We start from the raw sequence: 12,276 nt of genomic DNA, 5'->3' as shown, positions 1-12,276 counted from the left end.
AGTAAAAAGTCCCCGGCTTGCTTTGTCATAAGGCCACTTCCCTTTCAAGACGACTTCCACAGAATGATGAAACTGTCAAACTGCTGCTCCCCTTGAAGAGAGCTGTAAGCTATGAGACTTGATGGAGAAGTAAATATAAATAGTTTGAAAATAAACAGTTCAATAAAGTATGGTTTTCTCTGTTGTGTTCCCTTTTAAGTTAGTAGTGTGATGTCTGTATTAACTTGGCATGTTTGCAACTACACTGCCTGATGAAAAAAGTGAAGCACACACAAAATAATCAAATTTTCAAAAAAAAAAAAACTTGCAATATGATTCCACTTATCTGTAGGACATAGCATCCCTCCCACCCACCCACCCACCCATCCACCCACCATTCCCCTCTGGCCTTGATGCATGTGCTGATTTGGTTGGGAAGAGAGTCATACATCTACAGCTGTACTTCGCAAACTACTGTGAAGTGAGTGGCAGAGAGTATGTCCCATTTTACCACTTATTAGGTTTTCTTCCAGTTCCATTCGCTTATGGAGCTCAGAAGGAATGATTGTTTGAATGCCTGTGTGCATGCTGTAATTATTCTAATGTTATCCTCACAATCCCTATGTGAACAATACAAAGGGAGTAGGAATATAGTTTATGTAAATCAAAGGGGGTTCACCGCTATCAGCTGCAGTGGGACATTAAGCGGAATCAGTAGCGATGAGTCAAAAAGTGTACCAGACCAGGATTTAAACCAGGTATCTCTTGCTTACTAGGCAGGTGCAGTAACCACTGTGCCATCCAGGACACAGTGTTATCGCAACTGCACAGACTATTTCGTTAAGTCTCATAGCCAATCCACACTCCCACTGAGTGCCACCTACCTGCAGTCCCTGTCCATTATACTCCTGTTTGCTAACCAGAGATTCCCACAGGAGGTCAGACGTATTTGTGCATTCACACTGAAGAAAGTGGATCTGTTGCCTAGCCAGGCTTATCAATTATCTGAGTGCACAGTGTCTATTTCTTCGAAAGAACAGACACCACACAGATTCAGCACCTGTGATAATGCGGTATCCCAGATGATCTAGTAAGCAGGAGATCCAGGGTTCGAATCTCCCCCCCCCCCCCCCCCCCCCTTTCAATGTACATAGTGTTTCACAGCTGTTGGCTCTGTGTGGTGTCTGTTCTTACAAAGGAACAGGCACTGCACATTCAAGTAGCGGTAACATACTCTGTCATCATTTAAAATTGATTCTTTAAACTTTGTTAGCAGACTTTCTTGTGATTGTTAGTTATGTCTTCAGGAGTCTGCCAGTTCTGTTTCTTCAATATTTCTGTGAGACTCTCCCACAGATAAAACAAACCTGTGGCTATTCGTGCTGTCCTTCTCTGTATATGTTCAGTATCCCCTGTTAGTCCTATTTGGTACACGTCCTAGAACCGGTTGCATGAGGAATTCGTAAGCAATCTCCTTTGTAGACTGATTGCACACCCCCTTGATTTACCAGTAAACCGAAGTGTACCACCTTCTTTACTCACGACTGAACCTATGTGATCATTTCATAGCCTGCAAAGTGTTTCTATGATTTGAGCGATTTCAACTAGACTCATTGATATTATAGTCATAGGATACTATGGGACTTTTTTTTAAGTGCAAAATTTTACACTTTTGAACATTTAAAGCAAGTTCCCAATCTTTGCACCATTTTGAAATCTTACCAAGATCTGACTAAATATTTATGCAGCTTCTCTCAGACAGTACTTCATTATAGATAACTGTGTCATCTGCAAAAAGCCTGGTTTTACTATTAATATTGTGTGCAATGCCCTTAATATACAACAAGAGCAGCAAGGGTGCCAACACACTTACCTGGAACACACCTGAAGTTACTTTTACATCTGATGATTACTCTCCATCCAAGGTGTTGTGTCCGGTCTCTCTATCAGAAAGTCCTCAATCCAGTCATATAGTTCACTGGGTATCCCTTATGATCGTACTTTTGGCACTAACCATAGCTGTGGCACTAAGTCAAGTGCTTCTTGGAAATTTACCTGACTGGCTTGACCCAAAGCTTTCAGTTTGTCATGTGAGAAAAGTGCACGTTGAGTTACACATGATTGATGTTTTCTGAATCCATGTTGGTCGGCATGCAGAAGGTCACTCTGTGCAACATATCTCACTAATTTTTAATTCAGGGTATTCTACAACAAATCGTTGTCTGGGATACTGGATGATAGTATTTTGAACACTTCTGCTAGCCTTCTTGTAGATGGGTGTGTCCTATGGTCCAGCCCCCCCTCCCCCAAAGAACTGAGCTTGGTTTTTTGTTCAAGATAGATTATAGGTAGAAGAGGGACGAACTCGGCCACAAATTCAAGAGAGAATATGACAGGGATTCTATTGGGCCCTAGAGCTTTGTTTGATTTTGACGAATTTAGCTGTTCCTCAGCACCATTGACACTAATAGTTATTTGATTTATTTCACCCATCTTTTCATTGGCACGAGGATTAGATTGGTGCAGTTTTCTGAGTTTTCCTCAGTACATGAACATTTTAAAACCGAGTCAAGCATTTCAGCTTTTGCTTTCCTACCCGCAGTTTCAGTTCCTGTTTCATTTGCTAGAAACTGGACCCTTGCTTTGGTGCCACTAACAGCCTTTACAGGTGACTAGAATTTTGTGGGTAGAAGTTTCTTTATAGTGACATTATGAACTTTTGTACTGGGTACACATCTATCCACTGGATGGTCTCTCTCTCTCTCTCTCTCTCTCTCTCTCTCTCTCTCTCTCTCTCTCTCTCTCTCTCTCTCTCTCTCTTGAGCCATAGTTTCTCTACATGCTCTTGTCCTGTGCTGGAAGTTTCAATTTCCTCACTGAGGTATGACAGTACTGATTTTTTTATCTAGTTTTACTGAATGTATATATATTTCTGCTTGTTTTAGTTGTCCTTTGTATTTTTGTAATCATTGTTGCCACAGCCATGTCATCGTTGTCACTGCCCACCCTGTACAGGATATCTAGCTCTACTTTTGAAACGTCACTCACATTCAAGTAAATGAGTAATGACAGATCCTTTACTTTCTGCACAGGAGTGGATAGTACTTGAGATACTTCTGAGATTCTCTCAGGAGCTCTTCCAACATGACAACTCACAGCAGTTACCAATCATATGACAGTCGTCAGGGCGATTTCCATCTGCTTATGAATGTCAACCAACTCATTCTGTGTTTGGGAACAGCATTCACAGTGGGCTTGCTTTTTAACTGGTGTGACGTATTACAGAACAGTGAACAAATAATCTTAAATTAAGCCTGGTTATTATCTATTAATCTGTTGAGTTAAAAAGTTCTTAATTCCAAATCAGAAAGAATCAAATACACAAAATGAGATTTCTATTAAGGCAGCAGAAAAACCTGTAGTAACAATTAACTAGTTTCGTAAAACCTTTTGAGGGTAATTATAGTTGTTAACAAACTCAAAAACAAAGATAGTTTACGATAAATGTAGATAATGTATAGGGTACTCCTCCTTAAGGGGAAACTAGATGTAGCACAGTATGTTAGTCAGAATATCTGCTACAATAACTAAATTACAGTAACTAATTTACTGCAAATTAAAGCCGATGTATCCCCTCCAAAGGCAAGCTGGCCCACAACTGGTGTAACTGGTTCTTGATAGCATGGTTACTGGCACAGGGACACAGTTGACATTAGAGTTCATCCCACACCTTCTATCAGGGACAGATTTAGGGATCTTTATGGACATGCCTAGTACCTCAACAGCACACAGATAGTTCAGAGACACACATGCCATGTGAAGAGGAGTATTGTCCTGTTGAAAACTCGCACTACAATACTGTCACATAAGAAGTAATACATGAGGATGAAAGATATCTGTGACACACTGTTGTGATGTCAGAGTTCTCTCGGTTACAACCAGGCATGACTTAGTCATGATACCTAGAGTAACACCACTGTGCCTCTCCAAAACATTGGAAGAATTGGTTCTGTCACCAGGTTGCCACCATAATAGCCAACACTGGCCATCTGGGATAGTGCAAAACTGCAGTTTGTCACTGAACACAGTGCAGCATGTCATCAGTAATCTTCACTTCTCAGTACAGCACCAATCTAAATGTAGCTCTTTGTGTAGTTATGTTAAAACCAGCTTCAGCATGGGATGGTAATTCCAAAGTCCGGCTGTTGCTGATCTCTGACATGAGATGGAAGAAAATGTTGTAGGGAGCCCATTACTTGTTCTCGGATGACGAACACAGATGTGAAGGGGCTACAGTGTGCTTGATGCACACTGCACTATGCCTATCCTCAAATTCCCATTAAGTCTGCCATTGAACCACTGTCAATCACATGCCCCTCAAGTCTGGATGTTGCACAATTTGAGCAGCTGGCAAAATGGAGACCCACATTGAGACACATCTCAAACTCTGTCAAGTACTGATAATGTCTCCCACAAGTACAAATCATCTCTGTGTCTTTCAGTGATTACTGATCATTTTACTCTGTTCACACAGATTATATACTGTACTAGGCTTGGTAACAACACTAATATGCACTAGCAGCCATTCTTTCTGTCACAGAGAATTGCAACTCTCATAATCTACATATCTGCAGTAGTGTGTATATGTACATTGTTACATTGACATCTGACCACTACACTTTTTCTTTTTGCAGTGTAGCTAATGAAAAGGCATTTCAGAATGGATTGTCTTATTGACTAAGATGCACCCAGTTTCCAAACCCCAACTAACTCAAGGGACCCTAATTAGTACAGGAAACTCATAGAATCTATGAGCCTATCTGTAAATTAAGAGGTATTTGTCATATAAATAAAATGCTCAATATATACAAAACTATAATCACCCAAAAGCTACAAAACCATTTAGCATCCTTATGAAAGCAGATGTAATTGCACATGGTGAGTACCAAATATCAGTTATTACCCAGGGGTGGAGCCAATAGCTTCCTTTTGATGCTGAAGACATCAAGATAATTTAAATGTAAATCAATTACAAGAGGAAGTTATATTTAAAAAATGTTTTGTAACATCTCTTTTGACACTAAATTTGCCTATCTGCGTATATAGGTCTAAGCAGTGATACAATCTTACCCTGACATATTCTCTTCCACATGAAAGTATGTTTACTATCTTGAGGACACTGGAGCTGATGATATTTATTTGGACCTTGAAATGCTTCATCTGCTCAAATTTTGTGAGTACACTGTGCAGGCCATATAGTGCATGTACCCAGCAGAGAACCTTATTCATCCAGGACACCTTCCTTTGCTTATAACAGCTAGGGAAGGAGGTCGTAGTCAGCTGAGTACCAGCACATGTGCGCAGTGAAATTTCAGATCTAGCAGCCATGGTGGTCTGCTTATGGCCTACTGTTACATAATACATAGTGCTATTATATTCAGTAGCTTCACTGTTGAGACAAATGACCAAACGTCATTGTGAGGAAGACACTTAGATACTGAGAGCTAACATTTTACTATAATGGTGTACAGATAAGAGGATGGGTGACTGGTGCGTTCCATGTAGAGAGGACAGAGAATACTTTTCTGCATCAGCATTGTGCTCTGTGTTTGTCCCACATCACACTGTCCACCTGTTGCCTCCCTAGTAATTGGAAACTTGGATAAAGTGCCACATTGGGGCCACTCTTTCTGTAACCATGCTGAAAAATAAGCATGTTTGGAGGGGGAGATCATAACAAAATTCTTGTTATTTAGTGTCTGGGGCACATATTGTTGATGGCTAAAAATCTCAGGCAATTTGTATGAATATATGCTTTCTCATTGTATGTCCATATGTATGAAGTCACAATAAGCCTACTGCTTCTAGGAAGTAAGGCATGCTTTTGTAATCATTCACTGTAGAGCTAATGTAGTAAATAAAATTTTCACCCTTAGCTTTCTAAGATCTCGTGGGTGTTTCTTTCTCCTGCCCCCCCCCCCCCCCCTGGAGGTACCAATGTTTAAAATTTGAGGTACCAATGTTTAAAATTTTCTTGTAGTTAAAGCCATATCAAGTTAGCTGAAACTCGAGCTCATGGCTGCTATATTAAGCCAGACATTTAGTCAGCTACTAATGATGAATAATACTTGTGAAAGCTCAACTTAAAACTGAAGTGATACATGGCTTTACACCAAGGAAATAAACAACATTCTAAACTGGTGTTTTGATAATCAGTCCATTCTGCCTTGTTCACTATTTGTCATACAAAAGTACAGTGTACAGTGATGGTCTTAATGAAAAAAGATTTAAATTTTCTGACTAGTTTAAATTGGTTGAATACGTATGCATACATAAAAAAAAACACGTTTGTTTGATGTGAAACATGACATATGGTTGTAACTGCTGTACATGTGATTCAGGGCTGCTGTGTTTCAGCACATACAGCTGGTGCTGCCCCTGCGGCAGCCGTGTCTCCTCCGACCACTAACCACGTGACGGAGGACAAACCCCAGCGCCCACCACGCCCTCCGAGCTCCCCCATCCCGACTCCCCACGGACCGCCACCACACAGGCCGGCTCCCCCTCCGTCAAGGCCAGCACCACCTCCTGTTGGACAAGTTGCACAACAACAGGCAGCTGGAGGTGGCCTTTTCTCTAGTTTACGGGGAGGTGCTGGTAGTTTCTTGAAAAACCTTAGGGACACGTCGAGCAAAGTTATGCATACTGTGCAACAGTGAGTATGTAGAGATAAGATAGCGTGTATGACTGTGTGATGATTATACGTCACTAATTTTTAGTTGCAGTAAGCCTAATTTTTATTTTAAGTAACGAAGGCCCATTTCAATGTGTGTTACTGTCAGTTTCATATTGACTTTGTTGTTAAACATCTGTATGTATTTAATACATATACCAAAGATTACTGAAATTGATTAAAGATATTTTGCAAATGGATGGAGATGTATAATTGTCACAACTGAAAGATAATGTACCTTGCAACCTAGAAATAGTGTTTTGTTACCAATTGCATTCAATGTAAATTGTTGCAGCAGCAGAAAATAATATAGTTGTTTAGAAATTATCACCTATTGCTTAATATTTGTTATTTGAATTCTCAAATTGGTCAAATTTGTATTTGTTTTCATGGAAAAGAGATTAAATGTTTATACACAAATATTAGGCGTAACAAAAAAGATGGCCATGCAAACAAGTGTGTGTGTGTGTGTGTGTGTGTGTGTGTGTGTGTGTGTGTGTGTGTGTGTGGGCGCGCGCGCGCATAGCACTGTGTACGGGTCATTTCCCAATTCTGGTAATGTTTTCTTCCACGGCCACCATATTAAATTCGTGTCATACTCCAGTTGTGACTGCTGTACATGATATTCAGGGCTCAAAGAAAAATGTTGACATAAAAATTACTTTTATTATAAATTATCTTATGCCTCCAGTTAAAAGTTGAAAGCATACACATTAAAATAACAAAAGAAGGGGGTAAGCAGTGGTAGATATGAGAGCATTATGAAATAAACGAGAAAAAGAACTTCGCACTAGGATCCTGCCTATCAGTAAGACATTACACATATACATTGATTTGGTTGGGAAGGTTGTCACAGTGCCATTGTATCCTCTCGAGAGACAATCTGGCCCCTCAGTATCTTGGTTACTGACGCAGGGACAGAGCTGACATCCATGCTGGTCCCACACGTGTTCTATCCGGGACAGATCTAGGGATTTTGCTGGCCACAGGAGTTCCTCAACTTCACACAGATAATTCATAGAGAAGAGCCGTATGCAGATGAGCAGTGTCGTGCTGAAAAATATTTCTGGATGTCTGTGAGCTACCATTGTCCCATCAGAACTCTCTCAACCACTACTGCCGTGGCCTCAAACCGTACCCGATGGCTACCCACACAGTGATGCCAGGAACTACAGTACTGTGCCTCTTCAAAACATTGGAAGACTGGGACCTCTCACCAGGTCACCGCCATACTCACCAGAAATGCTCGTTTAGGTAGAGCAGAATCACGTTTTGTTGCTGAGCACAATGTGATACCACTCGTCAACAGTCCATGCTTCTTGGTCATAGCACTACTCCAGATGCTGCTGGTTGTGTTACGGTATTAACTAGTGTGTACAAGTGGAACAGTAATTCCATAGTCCAGCTGCTGATAATCTAAGACTGATGGCAGACAGTGATACAGAAACTTGTAGGGAGTCCATTACTTGTTCTTTGATAGCAGGTGCAAAAGTGAAGGGCTTAAAATGTGCTCAGTGCAGAGTATTGCAATACTGCCTTGTGCTGATCGGACATGGTCTACTGGAACCTCAACAACAAATATGTCTGTACACACATTCCCGTGCAGTCCATCATCAGACCACTCTCACATCTGAATATCCCACCAGTATGGGTATTGCGATGATTTGACAGACCAGCCAAATAGACCCACAATGAGGCACATTTTAAACATGTTATGAGTACACGGAATCTCTCTGTCCTCACAATAACAACTAGACATCTGATGCTGTTCACACTCCTTATATACACTACCAGGTAGGTTAACAACACTAAACAGTAAGGTACTCTGACATCTGTTTTAGCTGTCACAGAAAATTGCAACTATAATAACATGCATACCCGTCATTAGTATGTACATGTATGAAGTTACACTGTTGTCATCCATGTCCTTGCATGCTTGAAGCCGAGGCTAAAGGTTGCAGTGTTGTGTTTGACCACAAACAGAAATTGTGCAGTGTCCGCAATACATTCCAACTGTCAGACATGGACAGAACAGTGCTCTGTGTGTTTCTGAGTGCTTTATGTTGAAACTTAGTGAATGTGAATGTGGGCAAATCGTTGGCACTCGTGTGATGGGTGCTTCTGTAACCAAGGTAGCCCAAGTGTTTGGTATTTCAAGAGACACCGTATCGAAGATTTATACCACATAAAGGAAAAGTTGAAAAATGTGATTGGTAAGTCTAACACAGATGAGAATGTGTGTAAAGTGATAATGATGGGCTATCATTGAAGAGGATTGTGACGAAAAATAAGAGGATTGTCGCTGCAGAGTTGAGTGTTGTAGCCTCGAACCCTGTCACTACCAGCACAAAGGGAGCTTCATAATCTGGGGACTGCAGAACAAGCCAGAATTCCTAAACCACCCATCAGTGATGCAAATGGCGATAACAGGAAAATGGTTCGAAGCCATAAAACCTGGACTTCGGAGCAATGGAAGAAAGTCAGTTGGTCGAGCAACAGGGCCCCTGTTCACACAGCTTGCATCATCCAGGACTGATTTTGTGAACATGAGGATGAATTGTCACATCTCCTGTGGTCACCAGTCTCACCAGATCTCATTGTTATTCAGCCTTTGTTGTCTGCTTGGAGAGAAGGATATGTAATCGCTGTCGACCTCCATCATTATCTGAGCTTGCCACTATTTTGCTGAAACATTGGTATAAGATCCCCTTGAAAAACTATACAGGACCTGTATTTATTCATGCCAGAATGACTGAAAGAAGTTTTGAATGCCAACAAATTTCGTTACTGTTTCCGGCATATTAATATGTTGCGTTTTTGGTGTTTCCATATTTTGGCTATCCCCTTGTGTATAATTATAGATTTATGGACTCTTTAGTACTGTTGTCAGCCTTGCATAACTCCAATTTATTTCTCATCCTTGATTGTTTCATGTTCTGTCACACATCTCTCTCCTGTGAGTTTTCAAAAAACCTAAGTGGCTTTTATGAATTATGTGTGCCTAGTTATTTTCACTTCATTTCATGTTCCATCAAAATGATGTGGAACAAGTCATTTTATTCACATTAGACATTCACATGTAAAACATTCATATGTAAATATATGCTGAAAACAAAGATTCCAAGACTTACCAAGCGGGAAAGCGCCGGTAGATAGGCACAATAAATAAAACACACACAGAATTTCTAGCTTTCGCAACTGACGGTTGCTTCTTCAGGAAAGAGGGAAGGAGAGGGAAAGACGAAAGAATGTGGGTTTTAAGGGGGAGGGTAAGGAGTCATTCCAATCCCGGGAGCGGAAAGACTTCCCTTGGGGGAAAAAAAAGGACTGGTGTACACTCGCGCGCGCACACACACACACACACACACACACACACACACACACACACACACATATCCATCCGCACATACACAGACACAAGCAGACATTTGTAAAGGCAAAGAGTTCGGGCAGAGATGTCAGTCGAGGCTGAAGTACAGAGGCAAAGAAGTTGAAAGACAGGTGAGGTACGAGCGGCGTCAACTTGAAATTAGCAGAGGTTGAGGCCTGGCGGATATCGAGCTGCCGCTCATACCTCACCTGTCTTTCAACAACTTCTTTGCCTCTGTACTTCAGCCTCGACTGACACCTCTGCCCGAACTCTTTGTCTTTACAAATGTCTCCTTGTGTGTGTGTGTGTGTGTGTGTGTGTGTGTGTGTGTGTGTGTGTGTTCTTTTTTCCCCCTAAGCGAAGTCTTTCCGCTCCTGGGATTGGAATGACTCCTTACCCTCTCCCTTAAAACCCACATCCTTTCGTCTTTCCCTCTCCTTCCCTCTTTCCTGAAGAAGCAACCGTCCGTTGCGAAAGCTAGAAATTCTATGTGTGTGTTTGTGTGTTTTATTTATTGTGCCTTTCTACCGGCGCTTTCCCGCTTGGTAAGTCTTGGAATCTTTGTTTTTAATATATTTTTCCCATGTGGAAGTTTCTTTCTATTTTATATAAATATATGCTGAGGCGCGCGCGCGCGCCCACACACACACACACACACACACACACACACACACACACAAAATCACCTTTTACACATTACAAAATTACAAGTTCATCTACAGAATAAGAGTTGTAAAGCAGAAACTTTTTCATCTTGCTTTCAAATTTAAATTTCTTGCTGTCTGACATTTTATATCATTCAGCAAGTGATCAAAAATTTTGTGGTAGCGTTGTGCCTTAATGTGAAGTAATGAATGTCATTTTTTCTTCTGGTATTGTAATTATGTATATTATTGTTCATTTTGAACTGCATTGGATTATTTACAACACACTTCATGAAGGAGTAAATATGCTGTGAATTGGTAGCTTTAATGCCTAACTTTGTAAACAGGCCTCTGCAAGATGATTCTGGAAGAGCACCACATATTATTCTTATAGCACATTTGTAGCAATTAACATTTTCTTTATTAAAGGTGAATTACCCCAGAACACTATCCCATATGACATTACTGAATGGAAATATGCAAAATATGTTGTTTACATGTAAATGCATGCTATCACCTGAAAAGGAAGAACAAGATACTGACACCATGTTGAAAGGGGCATTCTCATTGTGTCGACAACATACTTATTTGACTTTCTCTCTAGTCTTTTGTGACAAGCTGCTTTACTTTGACACAAAGTGTAGTATGGCTTTACTTCCCTTTTCCAAATCTATTGAAGTATTGAAGAGTATATTTTAACCACAACAAGATTTTATTTTTTTCAGGAGCATTGCCAGATCTGATATTGATTTTAGTTATATTACATCCCGACTGGCTGTGATGCCTTTCCCAGCAGAGGGCCTGGAATCTGCATATCGTAGTAATCATGCTGATGATGTTAAGGCGTTACTAGAAACAAGACATCCAGGTATGGAGCTTGATGATGTATATTTTTGAACATAGTGTGTTATTAGTCACTAAATAATTTTCTAGGGAGACTCGCACATCAATGACCCAGCAATACGTTTTACAGTCTTGGAAGTCAAATTGGTTGGTTTGTTTGTGTGTGTGTGTGTGTGTGTGTGTGTGTGTGTGTGTGTGTGTGTGTGTGACAAGGCCAGGCCTTGTTGGCTGATAGCTTATTTTGTGACAGTCTTTTTGTCGCGCCTATCTGCGGCTCAGTATCTATGCTATATGGTGAATAGAAGCTATCCTTTTCATAACATTGTTAAATTCAGTCCTGGATTTTCCCTTGCTTGATGCAATCATTTTAAATAATTTTTTTTATCAATTGATAGAATGGGAGCTAGAAATCCTCAGTTTGTGTAGTGTGTGTTCAGATGGATGTTCTAGTGATGGTATGTTAATTTAAGTGAGGTGTTCAAACAAGTTGGGGTAGCATAGCTAGCTGGAAGTAGTGCTAAGAGATGATGTACTCCGTTGAACAGCTGGAAGGCACATTTCTATATGAACTCACCAGTGGCAGTGGCACCCAATTCATAACCTTTGCAACATATAAGGATGCTAATCAACAGTACAAATTTCCAGCGGAAGGGTATACACAAAGGAACCTGGGTGTCACCAGGTGGTAAAACAGATAGTCAGATGGA

At 40.7% G+C, this 12,276-nt stretch overlaps 1 protein-coding gene across 3 annotated transcripts in view; it reads left to right on the top strand.

The window, feature by feature from the left end:
- Positions 1–12,276, top strand: part of LOC126356011 (cyclin-G-associated kinase) — a 250,440-nt gene that overhangs the window by 68,422 nt on the left and 169,742 nt on the right. For 2 of the 3 annotated variants that reach the window (XM_050006662.1, XM_050006677.1), the window contains 2 exons: positions 6,397–6,694; positions 11,452–11,594. In XM_050006662.1, coding sequence (XP_049862619.1) covers positions 6,397–6,694; positions 11,452–11,594 — 441 coding nt within the window. The remainder of the gene's footprint in view (positions 1–6,396; positions 6,695–11,451; positions 11,595–12,276) is intronic. The other variant, XM_050006670.1, reaches the window with a different exon arrangement.

This window comes from Schistocerca gregaria, chromosome 1 (genome assembly GCF_023897955.1).
Source record: "Schistocerca gregaria isolate iqSchGreg1 chromosome 1, iqSchGreg1.2, whole genome shotgun sequence".
Lineage (NCBI taxonomy): Eukaryota > Metazoa > Arthropoda > Insecta > Orthoptera > Acrididae > Schistocerca > Schistocerca gregaria.
Note: the sequence above shows the minus strand (reverse complement) of the source record. Positions and strands in the feature narration are given on the sequence as shown.